The sequence below is a fragment of the Crocodylus porosus genome, unplaced genomic scaffold (genome assembly GCF_001723895.1).
Source record: "Crocodylus porosus isolate Cpor-Errol unplaced genomic scaffold, CroPor_comp1, whole genome shotgun sequence".
In the NCBI taxonomy this organism is placed as follows: Eukaryota; Metazoa; Chordata; order Crocodylia; family Crocodylidae; genus Crocodylus; species Crocodylus porosus.
In genome coordinates, this window is record NW_017728928.1 from 10,543,435 (window position 1) to 10,570,903 (window position 27,469).

Consider the following 27,469-nt stretch of genomic DNA (forward strand, 5'->3'; position numbering starts at 1 on the left):
ACACCCCTCCCTTGCACACGCACACCCCCTTGAATTCCCTAGACTTGCCCAAGGTCCCACGGCAAGTCAGTGGCAGAGCTGGAAGGAGTACCCAGGTCTCAGTGTACAGGGCTGAGGCTTGTCTGTTAGCCCAGACACTGGGAAATGGAGTCAAACACGGAGCGGGGCCTGGGGCAAACTGGTGGACCAGATGAAAATGTAGACCTAAAATTGGTGTGTGGACAATCCTCCCAGCCCTCAGGCTTCAAGTTGGAAAAGAGAAGCACATTCCTCCAGTCTGCACAACAGTGGTGAGTGCAGACTGGAGGACAGCAGTGTCCTCTACACGGGTTGCCCTTTGACAGCCCCCAGGACATGTCCCACAGCACGGCTAACCCTGGACAGACTCTAGTATCCAGTTTCACAGGGCAATTCTGCTGGGCCTGCCAGTCATTCTCCGACCTGGCAGCAGGTGGCATCTCTATCTCAGCCGTGGCTAGAATGACAATCAGGCCATACATACCACACTGCAGCTGAAAAGTCAGGCTGGCATCACACCAATGAACTTATCTCCTTTAGCTTCCCCACAGCTCTCTTGGAGTCAGACATCTCCTACCTGGCCATGCATCAGAGCAAAGTTAGATGACGCATTTGCAATCACCAAGGAACTTTTTTGTATTAGCAGGTATGACCTTGCATGCGTATGGGCAAGGGGCTGCTCTTATCAGCAGCAGGCACTGCAGATGCTTCCTCAGCTGTTTGAATCCTTCAGCGGGGCTGGGAGTCCTGGTACCAGGTGGGGGTGACGGGGACAGAGTCTGGATATTGTTTGCCAGTGGAATCTATTTTTCCCTTCCCTTTCTGGTGGGAGCTGCATTGAGCAGTGGCTCTCTTCCAGGCTGTCTGCATGAATAACTTATGTTCGCGCTGCGCCTTTCATCTGGGCAGATCCCAAGGTGCTTTCCTAATGCATGAGCCATTTCATCCACAGCTGAAAAGCAGCTGTCCCTGGGGCAGAACGCCACAGCTGTTTAAGAGAGCACATTGGCGTTAGGTAACCACCCTGGGCAGGAAGTGAGCAATGCCTTTGGCAGCTGGTGCTGAGAAGGGAATTTAATTGGGCAGAAGGTAATTTCTTAAATTAGAACTGGCCAGGACACTGGGGCTAATTCTCCATCACTTACGTGAAGTGCCACGTGGCCTTTGAGAACCTCAGTTAATCTGCATCAGTGCAGTGGCAAGTGTTTTCCTTATTTAACGCAGTGCAAGGACGGTGCCTGCAGCAGCACAGCGCCCCATACCGTGCTGGGGAACTGAGTTAGGATTGACTGAGAGAAGAACGTGCCATGATCTGACCAGCCCCCCACAGCTCCCACTGCCCCTGGCTCTCTCCCCTCTAAGCGCCAACCAGAACCCAAAAGACTTGGCTGATGAAATTTAATGAAAGCAGGGCCGGACGTCATATGACTGTGGCTGGGAAGTCACCTTTCCACTGACTAGGTGCATAATAGCACCAGCAGTGCCAGTGCTGGCTTTGCCATGATGCTCCATTGGAGTTCCCACACTTGTTCTGGGAGAGGCTTACTCACTTTCGTGGCCTGTTGGACTCTGGCCTCTGCTGGTGTGAAATGTAAAAGTGACATGAGCAATATGGACACCTCTCCCCAGCAAGGGCCCCCAGCTCCTCATGACTGAGAAGTGCAGTCTAATAGCTTGGTTGTTGTGGTCATGCTCAGAGAAGTGAAACCCATTACCATCAAGCTGCTATTCGTGTGTTGGGACAATTATGTGAAACATTGTTGAAATCACTTCTTCATCCCAAATTTTGAGAACAATTTCCCAGACTTGGTGGGCTTTTCCCATCCCTTCACAACTTGATCTCTGGCTGCAGCAGCATCTCTTCTACGTAGAACAGGCAGTTAAGTCCCTGGACCAGTTGCAAACCCAGGGGCTATAGGATTTTTTGTTGAGCTGTGCGGGGTAAGGGGAGAATGAGAGAAACAGTTGTGAGAATGTCCCGAAGAGTCAGCAAAGGGATGGAGATCTTGGGACTCTCTGGAGAGGCAAACTTGGGACCTGTGAGAAGGGACAATTATTTCTGCTGTGTTCGAGGGAGCAGGGCTTGGTTTAGAGCTAAACAACACCGTGTGAAAGAAAGCATTGTCTCATATAATCAATTCCTCCTTCTAAAGAAAACAACCGAACCCAGCCCCAAATTAGCTAAATGCTTAGGGCAGCAGGATTGCAGGAAGTCCTTTTTTGCTGAAGAGGGGTAGGCAGTGCAGATACTCAAAAGCCTCCTGAGTCATCTCATTGCAAACTCCATCCAAAATATACAGAAAAATCCCCCTCCCAGGTTTGACACATGCACTCACTTCCTGCAGGCCATCCCCAACTCCAAATCTGTGGGTGTAATCAAGAAACATAAGCACAGATGTCATCTCGGTCAGCTGTGCAAGTCACTCTATGTAGTTAGCTTCTTGTGTTTGGCAAGGGCTCACTTCCTCCCTGTTACGTTAATTGGGGCATATAAAAGACAATCATAAAAATCATAGAGAAGTTGGACTGGAAGGGACCTCCATAGCTCATCTAGTGCAACCCCCCTGCCTGAGGCAGAATCAGGCCTATTCAAACCATCCTATACAAATCCATCATCTAACCTCTCAGTAAAACTACCATCAACTTTGACACAGCACAAGACATGACACCCCCTAACCTGCCCCAGTTAAAGCAGGGGGACCATGGCAGCCAGTGCCCTGCTTCTGTAAAAGGTTGCTAATATATGCTCAGAGGATCCCAGATAAAGGGCCAGGCCACCAGCTGCAAAGGAAGGCAAAATCCTCCACAGTCCTTACCTGTCTGACCGTGGGGTAAAACTCCTTCCCGACTCCAAACATGGTGATCAGTCTGACTGTCATCTCTTCCTGTCTCTTTCCCTCCTGTTCCCACCATGTCGTAGTCTATCTTCTCCCACAGACAATGGAGAAGATAGACTACTACCCAACCAGGGGCATTGCTCTTCTTTTCCTCCACCACCATCCCACACCATCCAATGGCACTAAATCCCATTGCTAGTCACTGAGCAGCTCTGCTTCTAGCATCCTGCATTTAGGGCATAACCACTGCATGCACAGATGCACTGGGGAAGGACTGCCTGGGCCTCAGGAGAGAACCAGGTGGTCACAGGAGACCATAAGCTGACTATGAGCTAACAGTGTGCTCTTGGAACAAAGGCTAGTGCAAACTAGGCTGTATTCATAGAGGTACCACTTGCTAATCAAGGGAAGTGATTTCTCCTGCTCTATTTGGCACTGACAAGGCCACACACGGAGTACGGTGTCCAGTTTTGGGTCCCTCACATCAAGAAAGATGTGAACAAAATAGGAAAAATCCAGAGGAGACAACAAAAATTATTTGAGGCCTGGGAAAGATGACTTGGGCAGAAAGACTAAAGAAGAGTCTGGAGATTGAAGGGGGATTTGCTAATAGTTTTCAAATAAAAAATAAATCACTTATAAAAAACATTTTTCTGAGCAGGGACTGGGACATCTCCCCCACCGGGATCTTGGACAGACCCAGGGGAGGCGCAGACAGGCCCAGGGTCAGTGAGGACCTAGTCAGGGAACTTCTGGTGGGACCAGGTGTGTTCAAATCAGCAGGTCCAGATGATCTCCACCCCAGAGTACTGAGGGAATTAGCAAAGGTCATTGCAGGACCCCTGGCACGGCTGCACGAGTACTTGTGGTGCTCTGGTGAGGTGAAGGACTGGAAAAGAGCCAGTGTGGTCCCCATTTCCAAAGAAGGGAGGAAGGAGAACCCAGGAAACTATAGGCCCATTAGTCTTACCTCAATCCTGGGGAAGCTCTTTGAGAAAATTATGCAGGAGCACACCTGCAAGGGGCCAGCAGGAGAGATTATGCTTAGGGGCAACCAACACGGGTTCATTAGCAGCAGGTCCTGTCAGACCAATCTGGTGGCCTTCTACGACCAGGTCACCAAATCCATAGATGCAGGGGTAGCAGTGGACGTAATCTTTCTGGACTTTAGGAAGGCCTCTGACACTGTCTGTCACCCCATCCTCATTAAAAAATTAAGCAACTGTGGTGTCAACGCCTACACAATCAGATGGGTGGCAAATTGGCTGGAGGGCCACAGCCAGAGAGTGGTGGTGGATGGGTCTTCGACCTGGAGGGATGTGGACAGTGGGGTTTCCCAGGGCTTGGTCCTCGGGCCTGCGCTGTTCAACTTCTTCATTAGCAACTTGGACAAGGGGGTGAAAAGCACCCTGTTCAAATTCACAGATAGCACTAAGATGTAGGGAGAGGTGGACACACTAGAAGGGAGGGACAAGCTACAACTAGACCTGGACAGGTTACAAGGGTGGGTGGATGAGAATAGGATAGGTTTCAAGTGCAGGGTACTGCACCTGGGGAGGAAGAACCAGCACCATACCTACAGGCTGGGGAACTCCCTTCTCATCAGCACAGAGGGTGAAAAGGATCTTGGAGTCATCATTGACCACCCCCCCTCCCCCCACATCCAAGTGTGGGGAGGCAGTCAGGAAGGCCAACTGTACCTTGTCATGTATCCACAGATGCATCTCAAGCAGGTCCAAGGAGGTGATCCTCCCCCTGTATGCGGCACTGGTCAGGCTGCAGCTAGATACTGCGTCCAGTTCTGGGCATCGCACTTCAGGAGAGAAGTGGACAAAATGGAGAGGGTCCAGAGGAGGCCACTCGCATGATCAGGTGACAGCAGGGCAGGCCCTACAAGGAGGCTATGGGACCTGAACCTGCTCAGCCTCCACAAGAGAAGGCTGAGAGGGGATCTGGTGGCCACCTACAAATTTGCCAAGGGAGACCAGCAGGCAATGGGAGAGTCCCTGTTCCCCCGAGCACTACCGGGAGTTACAAGGAATAATGGCCATAAATTGACTGAGAGTAAGTTGAGGCTAGACATCAGGCGGCGCTACTTCACAGTCAGGATGGCTTGGAGCTGGAACCAACTCCCAAGTGAAGTGGTGTTCACTTCTACCCTGGGGGTCTTCAAAAGGAGGCTGGGCAATCACCTGGCTGGGGTCATTTGACCCCAGCATCCTTTCCTGCCCATGGCAGGGAGTCAGACTAGATGACCTGCTCAGGTCCCTTCCAACCCTACTAACTATGAAACTATAACTGAAGGATGATTATAAAGAGGATGGAGACAGACTGTCCTCCATGGCTGCAGGGGGACAGGAGAAGGAGCAGTGAGTTTAAACCGCACAAGGAAAGTTTAGTTTAGAGATCAGGAAGAACTTTCTGACTACGAGGTGGTTAAATATTGGAACAGGCTACCCCGAGAGACTCTGGAATCGCCATATTTAGAAGTTTTAAGGCAAATTCCTGACTGGGATGGCTTAAGTCCTACCTTGACCGGGACATTAGACTAGACTTCTTGAGGTCCCTCCCAATCCTGTTTTTCTGAGATTCTTTTGCACGCAGAAGATTTATCCCTGACTCAAGGGATTAAGAAAAGTAAATTCCAACCTAACATAGAAACACCATGTAAGGCAGCAGTCACATCCTTTCTTGAACCACAGCTCAAGATGTTGCACAAAATTCACGTCAGTGGAGGGTTTCCAGTTCATCCTATTAATAGTCTTAAAAAAAGTAATGTTCCTGTGGAAAATGGGGAAATGCTCCTTGACAGTGGGCAGGGGTAACAGAATTAGATCTGGGCTCTTTATCTGATTCAACATGCCCTTCTCTGATTTCCTGTCTGCTAGGAACCTCCTCCTTTTGAGTTAGCCCTATAAAAGAGCACAGCTACGGACCTGGAGAGCACACGACAGACAGGACAGTGGTGTCTCAGCCCGGAGATTCACTACAAGGATTTCCTAATGGTTTTGACATTTGTTCGGTCGCTCCTGGTGAGTATTAGCTAAGATCTGGGCTCTGTGCACAGGCGTGCGAGAAACAGGCCAGTGCAAGAAGGCACTGTTCTGATAAGCAGTGCCATGCCAGCTTGGTGGGGATGGTTATCCCTATGCTCAAAAAAGGGATGCTACTTGAGAATCGGTGGAGATGGTTAGTCCTATGCTCAGAGAAGGGATGCTACTGGAGGAGCAAGGAGGGACTCTGCTGAGAATTTAAAATTCAAAATTATTATATTCAGAGGGGGAGGAGGAGCTCAGGTGACTAGTAACGGGATCTGCAGTTTTCAGACCAGAGGCTAAGTGACAATACATTGCTACCTGATGGTGGTTGATGGGAGACTCCTGGGAAGGAGCCGGTGGACACAAGGGCACGAGCGCCCACCTCAGAGAACCCTGCCTCACCATTGGCAAGAATGGCCTTGCTCTGCACTGGTAAGCAAGGGTGAATGGGCCAGGAAGAGTGACCCCAAGGCGTGCAGAGTGGGGGCACTTTAGGAAGAGGCTGTGAAGGAGGTGGCAGCCTTGCTGCCCATTCTGCACCTGTTCAGAGGGAGAACATCAGACTCCGCGGCTGTCACAAATGCTGACTTTGTGCTGCAGTTCTTAAAGCCTGGCCACATGAAGCTACTTCTTGAGCGACTAACTGTGTTCGACTGGATGGGACTGCTGGAAGTTGGTTTCAGCTGAAACACACGGAAACAAATTTCATGTTACTGACTCTTTTTGCAGTCCTGCTCTGCTGCACTGATTTGATGATACCTTTTTGATCTCCCAGTGGTACAGAGAGGGATGGAGGTGGTGTGGGGGACGGGGATGACAGGTTTTACATATCTCTGACTGTATCTGCATTTACTGAGTCATTGATGTATTTTGCAGGGCTCCTCCCCCAGAAAGCTGCAGATTTGTCCATCTTTCTATACAGAGGGTGGATTTGCCAGCCCATGTGAGTATGCAGTGCACATCCATTCACCCCCACCACAGTGCAAGGCCACAGATAGCAGCTGAACAAAAGGCTCTTGTCAAGGCTCCTTGGCACTGAGGCGTTTGTGCTCATTGCAAGAAGGGCAGTCAAACACATGCTCTTCTTTGACATCAGGACCATAGGTCTGTCCTGTCTTTGCTAGGAAGCCAGTGATTTTTCCTCACTATAATCCTGGGATGCACCTGCCCCCTTCGCGTAACTTAGACACTGTGCAGTGAGGTCTAAGGCAGCTCCTGCTTAAGGAGGAAGTCAGGTTTGGGAGGTATATTTTTGACCCAGTTTCTCTCAGGAGTGAGGCTATTTAACACTTCTCATGCACATCCCAGGGAAGAATGGAGGAAGAAAAAGTGTGGCATGTCCTAAGCAAGGGCAATCTAGCAAAGGGCACATACTCTCTTCCCCTCCCTGCCCAAGAAAGGGGGAGACATCAGCTGAGCGGAAAACCTACTTGAAATCAGAAGCACCACTGCCTTCAGGGTCAAAAACAAACAGATCCCATTTGTTTCCTTCTAGGTACGAAGCATAAACTTTGGATTCTGATACAGAGGATCTGCTTCCATGGGTAGAGCCCACCCCACAGTTGTGACATTAAGAACCTATCGACTCATCTCCTCCTCCTGCTTTTCCTGATCCTCCAAGCCTGTTGCAGAAATTGGAGCTTGGCAATAGAAAAGGATTGAAAACACTTCTGTCCTTACCCAAAAAAAGGCCAGCATGCTTGTGGGCAAAAAGGTCATCCCGTTCCAGCAGGCATGAACTTTGTCCCATTCATGCCTGCAGCCACAGCATGAGATAGGACTCTATACCTGGTGGTAACTCAAGCCGTATACATGCTCTTGAAAGAAAGGTAACCAAAGGGGTAGTCCAGAGGCTCCTTGATAGTTCTACAGGACCTGGGACAAAACAGAAGCAGGAGCTTCATCTTCATTTCCCCTGCAAAGATGCTAGGATTTCACCAGGTAGAGAACTTGGTTTGCTTTTGAATCAATCACCTTTTCCCCAATCCCTAGACTTCAGTACCCTTTAGATCCAATGCAGAAGGAACTGACACTGGAGATTGAAAGCCCACAGTAGCCGCTTAGGGGGAGGAGAGGGGAGGTCAGGTCTGTGATGAAGAATCATCATCATCAGGTTTGATTAATGTCCAGCTGGAGGGGGACACTGCAGCAAGAGGGGAGGGAGCCTTTGCTCTTCAATCCCTCTACTTAGTGTTTCATGGTTGGGAGGTGCTAGCTATCTTCCATAAAAAAAAACTGGCCCAGACATTGCGTCTCATGTGTCTGATGATATGGGGTGTTTGACACATTTATACTGTACCTGCTGATTATTCTTGCCAGACAGAAATAAAATGCTTGTGAGATCCATGTGTCAGATGGTAATTTCTGTTCAAAATATCTGGGGGCGGGCTGGGAAAAAACAAATTTCCTCTATCCACTGCAGGGAACCTCTTCCCATTCCCAAGCATGTAGCTGGGTGTCAAGGAAGACCTGATGGAGTTAACAAATGGTGCAAGGCCTTGGGAGTTATTGTTCCTGACACCCTCCCTCCTCCTATAGATCCTTGCTCTGTGGACAACAGGATCTGGACAGATCCACACCATCTGGGAAATCCCATCCTATCTTCCCTCTTGCTGCCACAAGATGTTCTCCCCTAGCAAATCCAAGCCTACACATGCTACAAGGGGCCAGTCTGTTGTTACAGCATCAGTCAATTGTACTTCTCTCAATGGGACCTTCCACTGAGACATCTTGAAGTACCTTGCAGACATGAATGACCATAGCCTTGCAACACTTTCCCTGGGGGAAAGAAGTATCATCCCCATTTCAAGAGATGGAGCAACCTGACATAGAAAGGGAGCTCCCCACCAGGACAGAACCCAGGAGTCTGGGTGTCCGCTCCCTTGGTCCATCCATTTTACTATCCTTCTTTCCACATTACTGTTTCCTGCAAAGAAACAATCCCTGTTGGAAAAACACGAGTGTCATTTTTATTAATTAGAAAGCATTTCAGCCTGACTGCAAAATGATGGCTGCATGTAATAAGGTGTCAGTTCTTAGCTGCTTGAGATGGCATGGTATTGAAGGGGAGGCCCCAACTGGCAAAGGTGAATCCATCTCCACTTTGTTCAGAGCTGGAGCTGCTTCTCCATCTGCTCTCTCAACCTGAATTTCTGAACCTGGAATCAGAACAGAGGAAAAGAGAGAGCGAGTCAGGTGGAAGACAGCCTAGGAAAGCTTTACCTCAGCCCTCTCCCCACCTCCCTGGGCTGCCCCTTACCTTGCCTGAGACAGTGAGGGGATACTGCTTCATGAACACTATATGCCGAGGGATCTTGAAATGGGAAATCTGGAAAGAAAGAGCCAAGAGCTCTAAAGAACCATGCACCCACTGCTGCTTTGTTACCTATAGCTAAGTGCTTCCAGCTTTAAGGCCTCAGCCTCAGCTGGTGTGAATCACTGTAGGCTTCTTGCTTTCCATGCTGATATGCAAATTCACTCTAACTGAGGTCAGTGAGTCAGGGTGGAAACCAGCACAAGCACGCACTTGGCTTGGGGAGGATGAGGGGGAAGGGTTGGGGGGCAGATCCTACCTTGCCTTTGCAGAATGCTTTGATTTCCTCCACGGAGCAGTCCTGTCCGGCCTTCACTCTGATGCATGCGCAGATCTCTTCTCCCATTCGCTCGTCCTTCACACCCACCACCTGGTCAGGATGGAAGGACATGCGAGTCCTGGGAAGCATTGCTCATTGGGTCTCTTCCTTTCCCCAGAGGGCACTGGGAGCACCTCACCCCTCACGTGCTTCATTGCTCCATCCCTCACCCTCCAACGGCATTTTTGTCCTGGATGCTGGAGTCCTAAGAGCAGGGGCTTGGGACCAAAGCCCTATAATGGCAGAGCCCACAGGCCTACTCCTTTGGTACTAGGAAGGTTGGATTGCTTCTCTTGGGAGTTAAAGATGCTTTCCCTCAAGTTCCCCATTCAGGACCCCTCGTGCCCCCCCCAGATATCATCCTCATATTCCAGCAATGTAGAGACCCAGGTGACACAGAGCCCTTGGAACTGGACTAGGATTATTTCAGCAAGAGCTGTGCCTGGCGCCAACCCAGCACTGACTGAAGTACTGGTTTGCTTATGGGGAGATGTGGTTGATACGAGAACTGGATGATGTTGCTGGCAGACTGGGAATGGCTGCTCGGAGCAGCTACAAATCACTTCTTCCCTCCTTGGTGATGAAACCTGCAGCACAGCTCCTCTTCAGGGACTTACTTCAGGACAAAAAAAGAGTCTTTCCTGAAGTTTTAGCTATTAATCCTCATTCCCCTCTACAGGGTTTTCCAGAAGAGGATTTCAAAGCACTGCACAGATGTCTGTGAGCTGAGAACTGAGGAGAGGAAGGGCTGCAATCCCCACAGTGCTGATGGGAAAGCAGAGCAGAGAACGTGTCCAAGATCACACAACGAGTCCATGCCAAGGACAGGGATAGAGCTCAGCTGATCTGACTCCCCCATTCCCTGCATGATAAAAAGTCACCGGACAAGTGAGAAGCTGAACCCTGATGAAAGGTTCACCAAGCCTCCTTGTGCTACTCACCTGCACCTCCTCCACCTTGGGGTGGGTGTGTAGAAACTGCTCCAGTTCTGCTGGGTAAATGTTCTCCCCTCCACGAATAATCATGTCCTTGCAGCGACCTATAATTCTGCAGTAGCCGTGCTCATCCAGGAGAGCGATGTCCCTGAAACGACACCACAGCCCTTGTTCCAAGTATCTCAGCTAAGAGGAAGGATGACTTATCCACCTGGCCAGCCCCAAGGGGCTCTCCGCCTCATGGGCTCAGTCCTGAGTGGCTGGAGGAAAGGCTGTCCAGGGATGAACGGCCAATGGGTCACCCTCCCACCCAGCTTGCAGCCTACCTCCAAGAACCTGCATAAACAAGAGCTCAATCCAAGCTGGAATTCCCTCTGCCGACCTCACCTTAGGTGCATCTAATCTGGTATCAAGTCTCCAGATGTTGTGACCTAAGTGCAATGGACCAAATGCAGCACTCCTGCCACCTGGCTGAACTCCATGGAAGTTCATGGGACTGGACCTACTGACTCTAGGGCTGACTCTAGTCCATTTTGCCTGGGTGAATAGCTACTGCTTCTCACATACATCCTTTCCCCTCCATGGCCACGTGCACCAACCACATGCAGGACACAGTTTCAAAGGGAAACAATGTTAGGGAGTTTCCAAACTCACCCTGTCTTGTACCACTTGTCATCAGTGATCACGTCATTGGTTTTGGTGGGGTCTTCCCAGTAGCCCAACATGACGCAGTAGCCTCGAATCTGGAGCTCCCCAGGGGTATTCAGAGGGACAATTTCTCCAGTTTCAGGATCCTCAATCTTTGCCTGCAATGCAAGAGAGCCAGGCTCTTCAGGTGTGGTGTAAGTCCCGAGCTGGGTGAAAGACAGACTGGGAGGAAAGTCAGTGGGTGGGGTACGATGCCTACTGCTGGCTGCTGAAGAGGTGAGGAAGGGTGCCAGCAGTTTTTGGGAAAACTGAAGCAGCAGGGGAGGTGGGGAGGATCATGTTCACCTCTGTATGGGGAAAGACGCATCCCACGGTCTCAGTTTTCTGAGAGATGCTGTCCTGCGGGAATCCCATGAAGGTGACGGGGCTGTTCTCCGTTGTCCCATAAGCTACCTGCAAATGTTGAAAGGGGGACAAGCCTCAGGGAGTCTTCTGGACAAAAAGAAACAGCTAAGCTCTAAGGTGGGTGAATCTAGTGATGATTATGGGAAGCAGGGATTCTTCACCATAGGCCGCAGATGCCAGGCAAACCTTCCCACAATCAGATCCAGAGGGCAGCTCCCGATATGACTACCCCGTTACACCTCCCCGCAAGGAGACTGAGAAGAAAGGAGTAATGAGATGGTACACACTGGATGCTTTCTCCCCCATCACTGCCACCCTAACAACACGCAAAGACTCCCCCTTCCCCATGACCTGCTGGAAGGGCTTTCTCTCACCACTAGCCTACCCTTAAGGGAGGAGCCTGGCTTCTTCCCTGGCCATTTCCCTGCTCTCTAGTGGTCTCCCCTGCTTCTACCATTTCCCCTGGACAGGGCCCTGCTCCATCTGCTCCCTGCCAGCCCTGCTCGACTCCAGACGTCTGTCTCTGGATGTACCCTCACAAGCACACGCTCTTGCTCTTCTAGATGCGTCTTGGGTCTGCCACGTAACAGGGCACTTGGAGCCCGGGACACAATCCCAGAGCTGGTTCCAGGCCCCTGTTGGTGGTTACGTTTGATCTCCCAGCACGGATGCTTGCCCCGACCTTTTGGTGTGTGGACATCAGAATTCCTGATCCGTTAATAAAGGCATCCCAGGATGGCGCCAGCCGCTCAGGGCAGCTACATTTGCAAGCCAAAGGCACCACATCAGGACAAAGGCTGTGGCGCTTCTGGCTGACGTTCCCTCAAACACTAACCCCGGCTGTGGGTTCTGAGTCACCGCATTTCGAGGCCACTCAGCTTTTTTTTTTTGCTCATCCCAGCAGTCAGCAAGTTCACAAGGCCAGATGCTTCGGATGCCAGGGAGAAACTGAAATGCACTTCCATGGATCTCAGAGCTCCAGCTGGCCCTTGTGCTGCTAGGGCTGGGGGCCGTTTTGTCCCTAGAGGCTGGGACCTTCTTTAAGAGATGAGATTCATCTATGAGCTTCACTGATGGTGTCTGGGCAGCCCACCCACTGAGCATAGCATGGTGATCCAACGTGGCTGGCTTAGCAACAGGGCCAAACTGGCTTGGCAACAGAGCCTCATGGGCTTAGACTCAGAGATTGTTTAATTTCTGCTGCTGGCCACTTTCCCCAAGTACATTCCTGCACTGCTTAAGTCTCTATGCAGGCCACAGTTTCTGGAAGCAGCTTGGGATGGTCCCACTTGAGTCCCAGACAGACCAAAAAGCCAGAGGTTGAGCACAATTTTTGAAGACCAAGGGTAGACCAAGACCCTCCTAGGGGGTGTAAAGTTGGGCCCCACTTACGATTTGCTTTGGAAACTCTTGCTAGCACACAATAGGCTCCATGCAAAAGCTGGCCCAGATTCTCTAGTGGAAGCCTCTCCTTTCCCAGAAGCCCTGTGATTGTCTCCAGGATATTACAGAGACCATCATGGTGAAACCTTATACTGCTAGGTGCTTGGCAACCCAGCAGGAAAGATTTCAACTGTGCTTCTCCATCCAGGCTTAATCACAGTTTAGCCATTGGGAGGAAACATATAGGGCTTAATGTTTAAAAACGGATTTCTTTCCCACCCACTAAATAGGAGTTTGTTGGCTGGAGTCATGTCTCTTTTTATGGATGAGACCTAAAACCAAGGTCTTAAACACTTATTAAAAATCCCACTGCACTTTTTAGCAAGAACAGAGGCATCAGCCGCAGCGTTCAGGCCAGATTCTGAGTCATTATTTTCTTCCTCCCTCAACTTCCCCTGTAATTTTAATTGCCTGCAGCCTTGTGTCCAATCTGCTTGCAGGACGCTCCCAGGGTGGCTGTGGTGCACCAGTGCCCTGGAGATGTCTGGTAATGTGCTCTGGGTACCGTGAGCTCAGATCCAAGTGCTGCCTGCCTGTGTGCCTGGCACCAGGCTCTTCAGGCTCCAGCTCTAGCTTGGCTATGAACGGTTGTGTACTCGGAGTAACAGAGGCTGCCTCACTAGGACTGCCAGAAACACAAGGGTGTGAAAACCTCAAGCATAACTCTTTTAACAGCTGCAATAAAAGATGGACCAGAGGTTCCCAATTCAGACTCCGGGATATCAGGGTAAGAAGAGTCTCGACCCTCTGCACATTCTTCTGCTGTGACTATGGCTGGCGCCCTGGCCACAACAGGGTCTCTCCGTCCCAGCCCACATCCCAGGCTGGCTCTCAGGCTGCCATCCATGGCCTGTTGCTCCTATTCACCTGCAGCTTCCAGCTCCCTCTGGTTTCAGGCAGTGTTTGTCTTGCCTGCACGACAGGGGCTCAGTCACCTTTTGGGGGCTGCCCATTGAAGTGGGGAGTAAGCCAGGGCCTATTAATAACCAGCCAGTTTGTTACATCTGCCCTTACTTTCTTTATCCATCAGGTGGTTTGTGCTGTGGGCAGTCATACAGCTTTGCATCCTGGCCCAGAGGTAGCGCATATCACCAACGGATGAAACGAGGCTTGTGAACAATTTATAGCCCAACTTAAGTCTGGAGGAGTCCTTGAGGATTCCCAGCTTTTCAAGGCCAGAAGGGACCACTGTGACCATCCAATCTGACTTGCAAGAGAGCATCTCACCCAGCAATTTCTGCATCGAGCCCAGCATGTCCAGACTGTGGAATAAGCTCCCTCCAGAAGTGGTGCAAACACTTACCCTGGAAATCTTCAAGATGAAACTAGATAGAGGAGACTGGAGACTTCAAGAGGAGTCAGGGGACCCCACCTTGGGGTCCCCTGACTCCCAGCTATCTTTCCTGCTTGGTGCAGGAGGGCGCTTGACCCAATGATCTTCCTAGGTCCCTTCTGGCCTTACAATCTATAAATCTATAACCTCAGCTGGAGCTGCAGCACAGCCAGTCTCGATACAAAAATGTTAAATGATCCAGCATGTCCTTAGGAACCTTTGCCCAGAAGGAACCAATGGAGAATGCAAGGACAAGCCAACTGGAGACCGTTTGGCAATGGTAGGGAAGTTGGCAACCCACCATAGCCAGGCAAAGTGAGTGTCCCCCGACTAGCACAAGTGGCAAATATTTAAAAAACGACAAGCCTTCCAGGTTATTCTTGGTGGTGAGTGATGCTTTCTTGAAGAGTGCAGAGTCCTTGTCTGAACTGGGAATAAAAAAACATTGTAGTAGAACTGTCTGTCTTTAAACACTGCTTGAAAACATTTCCTGCTAAGGCTGTTCAAACACCAGCCACCGAGGATGGGGCAAAGAGGTTTTTAAAGACAGTGTCTTAATGGATGAGAAACATACAAGCAAAACTGGACAACGGTCTCTGCGGCAAACATTTGGGAATGGACCTCCAGGGTGGAATGGGGGACGCAGCAGACCCAGGGTCTAGCCTCAGCTATGCCACTCACAAGCTGTTTAATTTGGAGGAAGTCATCTGAGCTTTCTAGGCCTCAGTTTCCCCATCTGTACAAGAGCAACAGATGCATTCATTCCCCTTTGCCCTCAAATAATGCTAAGAGTTTGCACTTAAAGGACCTGACTTGTCACTGCATTTTTCAAAATGGAGCTAGGCTGGGGTGGAGTGGAAAATCATTGGATACCATAAACCCTTCACAGACGCTTCCTCTACAGATTATTATTACTTAGGATCAGGGTGGGGCAAAAACGCTGTTTCCAATGTAATAAGTCACTCTTGATTGCCTGAGCTGTATGAGGATGTGGAGGCACAGACAAACAAACCAAGAGCCAAACCAACCTTAATTCCATTCATGATCTAGGGCAAAAAGGCAGGACCAGCTTCAGAAAAAAAGGGCAAAAAAAATTGACACGCGATAAAAGGGATTTCCAGGCTTCAAAGAAGGAGAAACGAACAGCTGAAAAGAAAATAACAGACCAGAGGAAGTACTTCAGGATCCCTAGCTGGCTTCTCCCCATGGCCCACACCATGCAGGATGGTTTTAATCAGCACTAAACCAGTGCCTGATATTTTGTCTAGCCTTGAATATCTCTGCTCTTGCCAGCCCCAGACCCTCCCTTGGTAGCTTGCTCCAAACTGTCCTTAACTCTTTTTCTTAATTAGCTGGTTCACTGGGGAAATTGGCCCTAACTGATGCTGCCCCTAGGGCTGGACTCTCTAGGGTTGCTCCTCGACCCCAAAGTGCATAGTGGGCCTGACCCAGATCCTCTGCCTGGGTCTTGCTAACCTGTAAGTTGCTGATCATGTTGCACAGGGGCATTGTGCCCCAGTGACATCTTCCCCCATAGCCACAGTATCTTCTTTGTGTCAGGATATCAGGACACAAACAAGCTCATCTTGTGGGACATCCTGCTGGAGTCCCCACCCACCCAGACAGTCCCAGTTGGGATGGGACGGAAAGGATCCCAAAAATATCGAGTATCCAAAGCGATACCTGTGTGTTGTGACAGAACAGCTGTGCCCCAAGAAGACCATTTAAAACCGGCAACCCAACCAGACTGGCACAATGGCCCCAGGAGACGGCTGCTTTCCTACATTTCTGAAAACCGACCTCCTGTTATTGCACAGGCAGGACAAACTGCTCCTAGTGGTTTGGAGTTAAAGCTGCTTTTCTTCTTTCCAGGCCGATGCGTGCTCTCGAGGCACCTAAGTGTTTCCCCAGCCCTGCGAGCATTGCAGTAACACTGCTCAGTGGCGACCAATGAGGTGTGCGGCAGCTCCTTGCTGTTTTATCAACACCTTGAAAAAAACACTTTTACTGGGCAGCCACCCCAGCGACTGGATGCTGGGAGACGGCAATAGAAACTGGAGGTGGGGAAGGCGGAAAGCAAATGGAGAGAGAGAGGGAAAGTACAGAGGCAGAGACTTGGAAGGACAGAAACAGAAACACCCTTGGCTCTGAGTGTATCTGAATGCTCCAAGCAGTTGGCGTCTTGCAAAGATGGAAAAGTTGGGAAAAATTAGGCACAACCATGCCCCCCCCACCAAAAAAAGTCAATGGTAAAGTTCCCTTGAACTTTTCTGGGGTCAGGACTGTGCCTGATGGCCCGTTACCTTCCTGTCTGCATCTTCTATTAATAATTATCATCTGAAACACACACAGCTTCTGGGAAATAGCATCCAGCCGCTCCCAACTCACACACCACCTGCCTAACACCCTAGGAGGAAGGATGGGTAGGTGGGGATGAACAGGCCAAGGATGCCCAGGCAGGTCCTTGCTCTCAGAAGTTTTAACCCTAAGCTGTCCCATTCCTGTGGGGGGTTGTTTTCTAAGTCAGGAAGGGGGCAGATGCCTGGCAGCAGCAGGAGGAAGGGGGTTGAGGGCTGGGGTAGGGGTGGAAGTAGGGCTCCATGCAGTGCATGGGCGACAGGTGAGAGGAGACCTGGAAGAAGAAGTTCTGCCAAGGAGTGAGCACCCAGCCAGAATCTGTGGTCCAGGCTGATTAATAGGCGTGTGTGTTATAAGGCAAGGGAGAGGCGAAGAAACCTGGAGGAAGACCTGGATGGACAGGGTTTAGTGGGAGAGGCGGGAAAGAGAAGAGTGAGAGATGAGGAAGACCAGCTGGCAGGGATCAGAGAGGAAAGCAGGCTAGAGAAGGGTGGACAGGCAAGGCCACCAGGGAGCCAAGCTAGCACACTGGTCGGGGCAGGGGCTGCCGTGCATACAGCTCCCTAAACCCAGAAGCACGCTGCCTGGTCCTTAAGCATGGACAGGGAGCTCCTGAATGGACAGTAAACTGGAGACAGGTGTCTGAAGCTCGAGCTGCTGAAAAGGCTTCTTGCAAAGGCCCAAGACAGAGACATCCTGCTAGACTCGAAGCCTCGGGGTACAGGTCCTGGGCCTATAGTCCAAGCCAGACCATCATGAAGGATGTGGCTCTCCCCACGAACTGCATTACTGGAAGAGCAGCAGAGCACTTGGCAACCTCAAAGACCTTCTTGCTAAGCCAAGACCATCCATAGGAGCTTCCAGGGAGCATGCAGGAGTGCTCCCAGTGTGCTGCTCAGAACAAGATGCAGGCTACACCCGGCTATGGGCTCTGCCAGGTCTCCGAACTGTTGCAGAGAGTAGGGGGAAGCCGCAGCCCTGCTCTCACCTTGCACCTATGGGAGTACTAGGAACAGGCAAGGAGGAGCCCCCCTCATTCTCTCCATGCACCAATACAAGGGCTAACCTGTGCTATTCTCTGCAGGTAGAAAATGACGATGGCTTTGCCTCTGACCCCACTCACACCACTGCAATCCCACTGGCTTCAGCGTTACTTCAGATTTACCCCGATGCAAAGCACAAAGCAGTAAGGACACTGGCTGAAGGGAGCAAGGGGACTCTGGCTAAGGGCATTCGTATCCATTCGTGCACAGAAATCGCCCTTGTGACTAATAAAAATAAAGCTCAAAAGGGGAAAGGACGCTCTCTTAGAGCCACAGAACAGCCCTGACCCACGACACCAAAGCAACGCCTTGTATCTATATTTATGCTGTTTTTAGAAACCACCTATTTATTTGCTTAGCCCCTGAGGGCTGCGGGAGGGAGTCAAACACTGGTAAATGACTCCCGCACTGGCTTTACACTCTCTGTGCCGCGGCAAATGTTTGCAGAACAGTTAATCAATTAAGAAAGAGGGGATTGCAGGATAATCCTGCCTCTTCGGAGCTGACCCAGCAGCCCTGGTCCCCGGGGAGCTCGGAGGTGAAGGGCTGAAAGGGGCCCAGTGCACTGTGGCATCGCTCCCGCTGCAAACAGGAACACGAACACTGGGCCCCTTGTCACCGAGAGACCACATGCCACCCATGAGACACTGGCACGGCTCAGTCAAGCTGTGAACTTGTGAGGACCGCTGCCCGTGTGCTGCCCCAGGCCTCACTCATCCCCAGTCAAGGGCTATGAAATTCAATGAGGAGAGACCTGATCCTGCCAGCCAGGAGCTCAGACACAAACAGCTGGGAGCCCGAGGGCCCCTCCCAGCAGCCAGGCACGGCGCCAGTTTGTGGGGGGGACGCCAGCGCGTGCCCAGCCTCCCTCAGGAATCTGCTCGCCAAGGCAGGACAGTCGAAAACATCAAGGGGGAAAAGAATTTTCCTTTTTATGAAACTTCTGGGCATCTAAAAGGGGGATTTAAAACCAGACCTCTGCTCCCCCCGCAGCACGGCCGCACTGCCCAGCTCCCATTCTGCAAGAGGCACGTTCTGGCCGGAAAGAGCAGAGAAGCCACTTAACCTCTGCGGTACCAAGTGGGCTTGTCCTACGTGGACCACTTGAGGGTGTGAAATGCATCCTGCCACCTCCAGGCTGCAGAACCCCCCTACCTCTGCACTCCTGACGCCTAAGGAAGGGCCTTGACTGAGTTCAGGATCCACATGAGGAAGGGAGTCCTTACTCCGGAAAGCGGGCAATAGGCACGGCAGACAAATAAGGAGAGAAGGGATATTTTACCCTTCAATCGAGAAAGGAGAGAGAGAGGGAGAGAGAGACACAGAGCTGTACAATTTAACTGGAAAGGATGTTGCGCAGTGCCACGTGTGGTCAAAACTTTTGTGGACGGAGTTTTAAAAGGACCGCTGTTTTGTTCCTGAACTGGCAGGGACAGCCGCAGGCACGGCAGCCTGTTAGCAAGATTGAGAAGAGGAAAGTGAATATCACATGCTCATTTTCTCCAAACGGGGGACAAAAGAAGATGTACCATATGACCTCAATGATCAATCAAAAATAGCCTGAATTTACTCATCAGTCAGGAACTGCTCATGCAGGAGACTCAAGGCCATTCACTATTTGCAGAAATCATTCAGAAAAGAGTTATGAATAAGTGTCAGGAAGCTGTAAGTCACAGGACACTCATTCAATCAGCAGCGAGAAAGAGATGGAGTGTTTGGGATAAATTACTTTTTTTTTAAATCATTCACCCAGCTCCAGCGAGGAGCTTTACTAATCATCCCCAACTTGAGCTGTTACACTCCCAGCCTGCACTGGGACAGCAAAGTGAAAAAATCTGGGAGAGATTTTTTTGGATGTTTCTCCTTCTACATGTCCTAATCCCTTTGAGAGTCTCAATCAGGCCATTACCCCAGCACTCAATCCACTTGCCTTATGGTTCTGGAGGCCTGGGTCCTACATGTTAGTCACCCCCAGGCAAACTTGTTTGGTGGCAGCTGGGAGCTTCCCAAGAGGATGAAGCTGGACCGTTCTCAGTGGTGGCAGATGACAGAACAAGGAGCAACGGGCTCAAGCTGCAACAAGGGAGGTTGAGTTTGGATATTAGGAAAAACTCTCTCACTAGGAGGGTGGTGAAACACTGGAACGGGTTACCCGGAGGGGTTGTGGACTCTCCATCCTTGGAGGTTTTTAAGACTCGGCTAAACAAAGTCTTGGCTGGGATGATCTAGTTGGGGGTGGTGCTGCTTTGAGCAGGGGGTTGGATTAGATGACCTCCTGAGGTCCCTTACAACCCTCATTTTCTATGATTTTAACAGATGCTTGACTCTCACACAGCTCTGAAATCCATATCCAGGGACGAAGCAGGACAAGAGAGCCAAGGCTGGGGAGTACAGGAAAAGCAAGGCCTGCATCCATAATGCACCCCCACTCTCCCAGGCCTCTCTGTGTCTTGGGTTCAAGAGAACCTAAATTCACCCCAGAATTTGTATTCCCCCCTGCAACTTTTTATAAAATAAAAGCAACATTTGAATATACATCTGCAAAACAGAGGCTCTAAAGTTGCCAGTCCTTTTGCATAACACTGCTGGGAGCATGCTCAGTGATGCTGGCTAATTCCACATCTCAACAATGGAAAAACCCAGTGATCTCTGTGAATAAGCCAGTCTCTGTGTCCTAAGTCAGCCCTTGGATTTCCTCCCTTTCTTGAGACTGTCTCGCCTCTGCACAAACTCCGTCGGGGCTTTGTAGCCAGCCTCAGAGGTGGAAGCCTCAAAAAGCTCACAGTCCTGCGCTCAGCTCGCAGTTGTTTGCTGCAGCCAGGACCTGGCGAGAAACCAGCTCAAAATGTTCCATATCCAAACCCCACCCCACAGCTCCTCCCCAATCTCTCCCTCTCGCACTCAAAGATGGGGAGACCGAGGGCTCTTAACGTCTTCACCTTATTCCCCTGGAAGGGGACAGTGTGAAGCACCTGCTGTGTTTAATTCCCCTCCTCGTAACTCTTCTTTGCAATCATTATCCCGATAAACACAACCACTTGAGGCCCCGGGCCCTGCTCCCTCTGCCTTTCCACTGGCCGGATACTACGCTGCATCTTCCCAAGTCCCCACCATCACCTTCCCCTCTCCGCACTTCCTTCTCAGAAGCCCTAGGCTCTGACCCAGCCCCACATACCACACCGGACTCACCGCTCCTCAGGAGTATAGCACAATGGTCACCACCCCTCTAAGTTATTCTGGCCATCTCTAAAGAGGCACCCTCACCATTTCATCAAAGTCTCGGCCACCGTCCCATCCTCAGTGACCGTGTATGGCAGGATCCCAGCTGCTCCCCCCCGCACTCCAGTCTGCCCAGAAGGCAGTCTAACAGAAATGCCTCGGACATACCGTTTCTCCCCACCACTATGGCACCATGAGCTAATCCTCCTCCAGACACAGGGTTATCAGGCTGCATTTAGCTCAGCAAGTTTTGCTCTTCAAGGGAAACCACCTGAAGCTCTGCAGGAAGACTCTCCACACCGTACCTTCCTCAAATTTAGACAGCCCTTACACACGGTCAAGATCCTGAAGTCCCGCATGGCACTAACATCCACCTAATGCAGGTGCAATCCCCACAGAGTGCAATGATGAACCTTCCCCAAATCTCCTACAATTATGCTTAGTCCTTGCCAAGAAATACTCCAACTGAAGTCAACAAAAAGTTGGGCAGAATAAGGAATTTGCCCTTTTGGGAACAACAGGGAAAAGGTGCCTGCCTGAATGTCTTCTAAGCTTTGGATAATAATCCAAGATACAGCTCTGTAAGTACTAAGTACATGGAAAACTTCAGTGCAAGAGGCTAGAAAGTGCGCTAGGTAAGTGTCTGTTAATGACCCTTCAATATCTCAGTACTTCAGTACCCCAATACTGCTGGTACTGACATGGGACAACTTTGCTCTCCTTTAGGTGCATCTGGATTCCTGTCTCTCAAGACCCTGTTCTCTATCTCTGAATTACTTAGAGCCTTGTTACCACCTGATTCAGTGGGGGGTGAAGAAATCCCCAAATCTAGGCAAGTTCCCTGTTCCCTGTGTCCATTCACCTCCCTGCTCCAGTGAGAAAAACTACCTCTACACAGTCCCTTTTTTTTTTTTGCAGCACAGTGTGAAGACGCTCCTCTGCTTGGTGCCAAGGAGTTAAATTCACACTGAGCTCCCAAAGTCAGTTGCTTCCAAGTAAGAGTCTGGCTGCTCCCTGTGGTTTGTGGGAAGGGATTTTGTTTTTTAATAACATTATAAATAGGGCTGTGTTCAGCTCGCTGCAGACACACTCACTTTCTCTCCCATCTCCCTCCTCCTGCTGCTGCCGCTTCTCTTTCCCCCCCTCCCTTCAACAACCACCCCAGTTCTGGCCATGGACCGGTCAAGCTTCTTCCTCAGCTTACTGGTGTGCCTCCTTCCCGTTCTCCAGGCATGTCCCCCAAGCTGCCACTGCCACGGTGGGGATCTCCAGCACGTCATCTGTGACAATGTGGGGCTGAAGAAGATCCCGAAGGTGCCAGAGCAAACGCGGCTTCTCAACCTGCAGCGGAACAACTTCCCTGTCCTGCCGACCAATGCGTTCAGGGAGATGAAAGGGCTCGTGTCCCTCCATCTCCAGCATTCGCACATCAAGGAGATCTCCAGCGGTGCCTTCCGGGGACTGAAGCAGCTAGTCTACCTGTACCTCTCCAATAACGACATCAGCGTCATCAAGATGGGAGCCTTTGACGACCTGACTGAGCTCACCTACCTATACATGGACAATAACAAGATCTTGGACTTGCCCAAAGGGCTTCTCTCTCCAATGATTAACCTCTTCATCTTGCAGCTGGGCAGCAACAAGATCAGAGAGCTGAGGTCCGGGGCCTTCAGCGGTACCAAGGACCTGCGCTGGCTCTACCTCTCTGACAACTCCATCTCTTCCATCCAGCCTGGGGCCCTGGATGACGTGGAAAACCTCGCCATCTTCCACTTGGATAAGAACCAGTTGAGCACTTACCCCGTGGCTGCAATGAGCAAGCTAAGGGTGGTGGAGGACCTGAAGCTGTCTCACAACCCTATGAAGGTCATTCCTGACAACGCCTTCCAATCCTTCGGGCGCTACCTGGAGACCCTCAGCCTGGACAACACAGGCCTGGAAAAAGTAAGTTCCTTTCCACTCTCTTTCTTTTTAAATAAGCAGCATAAGGTCAAATCCTCTTCTCCTTTACATGCTGCCACTCTAAGGACTTTTGTCCTGATTTGCACTCATGCAAAAGAGAGGAGACTCTAGCCACTTGTCTCAGCAGAATGGTTTAGTGTTAATAAAAATGAAGCTGAAACTCTGAAAAGGTCTATGGGAGAAACAAAGAAAGGGAGGGCTCCATCCTCCTTGGACCCTTGTTCTCCACAAAACTGAGATCTCCTGGGCTGGGTTCCACCTCTACCCAAGAGCTGCACCAGTCCAGTGGGAAATGTAGTCTGGTGCTTTAGAATAAACAAGCAAAAGGAGCCCCCCAGCACATGGGAGGTGGGATGAGAGAAGCAACTGGCCCATGCCTTCATTAGCAGGGCACAATGACTGGCCAGGCTGGATGGTCTTGTCACCTTAGTTCAACCTGGGTACCTGCTGTTGCTCAGACATGGGAGAGTCCTCCAGACAGGTCATGGATAGGAGCAGTTTCTTACTGATGCGTTGCAGACAGGTAGACAGGGCAGACACACAGACCTTCACCTTTTTCTTCCTCCTTCCAACTTTACACGTTATAAAGAAAGGTTTGTTTATTGATGATCTTGCCAGAGAAACCCTTGCAGTGCACTACAAAGAAGCCCATTCAGCTATCCCAGCAAAATACCCCTCTTCTTCTCCCAGAAAAGAGGCATGACCTACAGGTAGCAGCATCACATTCAAGGAACTGCTTGAAACAGAGCCCCTAGACTGCCAGGCAGGGGTGCAAGGAAAGCAGCAAATCCAATGCAGGAAGATCACCTGCAAACAGCACAGTGTTCTCAATGCCCGGCTGAGATGTAAGTAGATGGCACATATGCAGAGCAGCTCACAGCTTCCCAGGATACCACGGCAGGAAGCAGAAAGATGAACACTTCAGCAAGAAGACATCCCAGTCTCTGGTACAGGAGGAACGAGAATATCCCAGTGATGAAACAGAGCACCTTGTAGCAAGAGAGAGCTACCACTGTGCTGTGCTGTGCTGGGGTGCACCAGCTGTCTGCATTTAGGAGGACAGACTTGAACAGCAATACAGCACTATCAAAAGACTTGGGACTTATAGCACAGCCAGGGGATGAAGGACCAAGTCCATGTCCCAGAATGCCAGACTAGGAAGCTAGAAGCTGGAATGTCTCCCATCAAGGATGACAGCACAATGCCACCTACTCAATATTTGAGATTTTTCCTATTCTTGAGATGACAGTCAAGAAGGATGGGTGTAATCACGATTTCATTTATGAAAGGACACCCTGTAGTGAGCATATTGCCCAGTGAGCATGTCATCCTCCAGGGATGTCACTGCTGTAGGCATCAGCTCAGTTTCTATCCAGTTTTACCATGTGAACATCAAAAGCTGCAGGTTAAATGCAATACCTGCTGAAGAGGCCCAAGAACTTGTATCTGAATTAGCTGAAAAAAACTGCAAGTCTTGGAACGGAGTCATGTAGATCTTGAAATAGTTTGAAGAAAAGCTGCTTGGAATAAGAATGGAACTGCAAGAACTGAATTCAAATCTATTTCAGTCTTCAACCTGCAGCAGACACCTTGGCTGGCAACAGCATATGCAACTTCTAGGAGGTTGATATGTTATATCCGTTCTCACTCTCTGTCTGTTATACATACGGTGTTAATCTGTGTTCGTGTTTTAACCTGTCTAGTTCTGGAACCTGCTCATCCCTCCCCTTTCATACTTTCCATCATTATCTTAATAGTGCTAAAAATATAAAAACTGAGAAAAAGGCAAACCAAGTATTATCTGATCTGGCACACTGCTCTTTCAGATGGAAGGACCCCAAACCACAACACTGATATAAAATTTATATATAGGAATCCTTTCATCCAGCCTTCTAGAGTGGAATGCATGACTGCATAATAGTCACACATCGTGCAGCTCCTTTGCGGAGAAGAAAGGCATATCCAATGAAAAAGGCAGGAGTTTAGGAAGACAGAGCAACTCTATGCAGGTTAATAACCCTAACTTCGTAAAAAAGAGTCCTATTGTCTCTTAATGACCATTTGTGGACAAGATCTTTTCTGAAATATGGCATCCCCAACATCACTGTACCTTCATTTATTCCAAGAGAGCAGTGCCACCTAATGATCAGTCCTGTTTCACAGCTACAGATGTACTGAAGCTTGTTTCTTAGTCTAAGTTACAATTTTTTTTTCTCATACCTTCCAGAGGCTTGGTATACATAAGAGCCAGGGGTGAGCCATTTTGCACTGCTAGATGACTCCCTCATCACAAAGGCCACATGAGATGTGACATCATCATCATCATGTACTTTAAATGCTGCCAGCATCCAGGCTGTGACCCCTTCTGCACAAAATACTGCACTCAGCTTTTCTTTCTGGAGACAGCTGGGTTCGTCTGCGGAGCCGCAAGTTGGCATAGCCAATTAGGTCTGAAAGTAATCTTTAGGAGAAGTCCTCCCATTGTCCCAGTGCGAATCGAAGAGATCTGAAACACGTTGGCAAATCTAGAACTTGGAAAATCCTCCCATCTACACTTCTATATAAGTTACTACCATAATACAAGTCATTAATAACTAATAATAAATAACTCATTCATCATGGATGAGGCTAACACTGTGGTAGTTTCCAACCCCGCCATGAACGACCCATGCCCCCAGTGGCTGAGGGGCACAACGGTGGCAGTGAACAGGGAGCTCCCGCAGATGCCGCCAGCGCTGTTGGTGGTGGAAGCGAGCACCTACCAGGAGTGCGCTGCCATGCTCAGGGGATCCACGTGCACCCACATGCACCCCCTATGAACCCCTGACCATCCCCCACCAAAAAAACCCCAATACCAGTTGCTAAAGAGGCTTGGGACCAGATTATAGGTGCTATAAGAACAATAATCATGCACCTAAATGATGACTCATCTTGGAGGATCTCAAAATTCACTATCAGTTAAGCTCTGGGAAGAAGCAAAGTAGCTGTTTAAATGTCATGTGACAACACTTTGGGACAGGAAAGTGAAGGAGGAGGCAACACTGGAATGAAGCCCCAGTGGGATCTGAGGTTGTTGGACTGTAAAATCTCTGTTCATTCAGTAATGAACTGGAAAGGATGGCCCCAAGCTGCATTTCCACAATTACCTGCAGCATGCTGGAGGCGTCCCATTCAAGCACTCACCCAACATAGTGCTGCTCGGCTTGGGAGACCTCACAGGTCTGAAGCTGAAGAGATGTAGCAGCAGGCCCCATCCTTCAAGCTTGCAGCTAAAAGCAGACTCCTGGACCCAAACTGAGGGGTCATTTCAGAGAACTGCACCAGTGAGATCTTCTAGCGTGAGGTACCAATACACAAACCGCCATTCGAACTGGAGAGTTTTCTTGGATTCATTCGAACTGGATACTTGTCCTCTTCCCTCCTCCTCCTCTTCAGAGGCCGTGGGAGGAAGAGGACAGTTTGTTATTGCCAAGAGAATCACCCTTGCAGTCAACAGCATCATCTGCAACTAGTGTCCTCCAAAGATCGTCTGTGTGGATGGGTTTGCGTTACAGAGAGACTTTTCCAAACTATTTGACAAAGAGGATGGTGAGGGGGAGAAGGAAGAGGCTATGTGGTGATGCCTAAACAGCTGGCTTTATCTCTGGCACAGGCAGCATTCTGCTCCCTGGTTTGTGAAGAGGACCTGCTTTTTCAGCCTGCCCCCAGGCTGTGAATGCACAGATTTTGCAGCATCTCTGGCAAACGACCAGGCAGGAGAGGAAAGAGAAAGAAAGAAGTGAGGAGGCTGAGAGGCTGGACGCCTGCCTTGCTGTTCCTACGCTGCTCTGAAGCCAAGTGTAACTTTCCACTCAATGTCCACTGGGCACTGCCAAAACCTACAGCCCCTTCAGACTCCACAAACACCGCCTCCATCAACAGTTCCACAATAGAGAAGACGACAGGCACTGGGAGAAACTCCAGCGTTGGAAAGGTTTTTACATAGGGACACGTCTCAGTCCAGTTACCGAGGTGGTGTACGGCTCAGGAACAAACGGGAGAGGCCAGACTGCAGCTTTTCTTTAGGGTGCGAGTATGTGAATGTGAAAAACAAGTAGTAAATGGGAAGGAGCTGGAGGTGGGAGGAATGGTCCCATCACTCTTGAAAGACTGTGCCCTCTTCCTTGCTCTCAGTCCTGTCTCCTCAATCCTTCCCCTTTGCCACTTATTCTCTCCAGCCTCACTTCTGTCACTTAAGCACCTGCTGCCCAGGGAGGAAGTGTAGAAAGAATACCCTACCTTTGCTTTGCAGTGAACTGCATCAGCCCTTGTGCTTCAGTTTACAGATCACGCCTTTTCTGGAGTGACCACCCTGAAGACGGTCCATCTCGAGAACAACAGGCTGACGCAGCTGCCCAGCAACTTCCCATTCGGCAAACTGGAGAAGCTCACCCTGTCCAACAACCCCTGGCACTGCTCCTGTCAGCTAGCTCCTCTGCGCAAGTAAGGACCTATTCTCTTCTCTATTTCATAGTTTCATAGTTTCATAGTAGCTAGAGTCGGAAGGGACCTAGGTAGATCATCTAGTCCGACCCCCTGCCTTGGCAGGAAAGAGCACC

The 27,469-nt window shown here is 50.1% G+C and overlaps 2 protein-coding genes and 1 long non-coding RNA gene across 4 annotated transcripts in view; 2 read left to right on the forward strand and 1 right to left on the reverse strand.

The window, feature by feature from the left end:
- Window positions 1–5,438: 5,438 nt before the first annotated feature.
- On the forward strand, window positions 5,439–8,235 carry LOC109315030. Its single transcript, XR_002102413.1, has 3 exons — window positions 5,439–5,887; window positions 6,770–6,836; window positions 7,389–8,235. It is a non-coding gene; the product is annotated as an uncharacterized LOC109315030 (long non-coding RNA).
- A 604-nt stretch (window positions 8,236–8,839) lies between these two features.
- ACSF2 (acyl-CoA synthetase family member 2) overlaps window positions 8,840–27,469 on the reverse strand; it is a 53,009-nt gene continuing 34,379 nt past the window's right edge. The window contains exons 11-16 of the mRNA XM_019542807.1: window positions 11,454–11,561; window positions 11,115–11,266; window positions 10,467–10,608; window positions 9,466–9,576; window positions 9,153–9,221; window positions 8,840–9,051 (exon numbers count right to left, since the gene is read on the reverse strand). Of these exons, the coding sequence (XP_019398352.1) occupies window positions 9,001–9,051; window positions 9,153–9,221; window positions 9,466–9,576; window positions 10,467–10,608; window positions 11,115–11,266; window positions 11,454–11,561 (633 nt within the window). The 3' untranslated portion in view covers window positions 8,840–9,000. The remainder of the gene's footprint in view (window positions 9,052–9,152; window positions 9,222–9,465; window positions 9,577–10,466; window positions 10,609–11,114; window positions 11,267–11,453; window positions 11,562–27,469) is intronic.
- The window catches only part of CHAD (chondroadherin), an 11,622-nt gene continuing 5,110 nt past the window's right edge, over window positions 20,958–27,469 (forward strand). Inside the window, exons 1-2 of one of the 2 annotated variants that reach the window (XM_019542488.1) lie at window positions 20,958–22,853; window positions 27,190–27,353. In XM_019542488.1, coding sequence (XP_019398033.1) covers window positions 22,083–22,853; window positions 27,190–27,353 — 935 coding nt within the window. In that variant the 5' untranslated portion in view covers window positions 20,958–22,082. The remainder of the gene's footprint in view (window positions 22,854–27,189; window positions 27,354–27,469) is intronic. The other variant, XM_019542487.1, reaches the window with a different exon arrangement.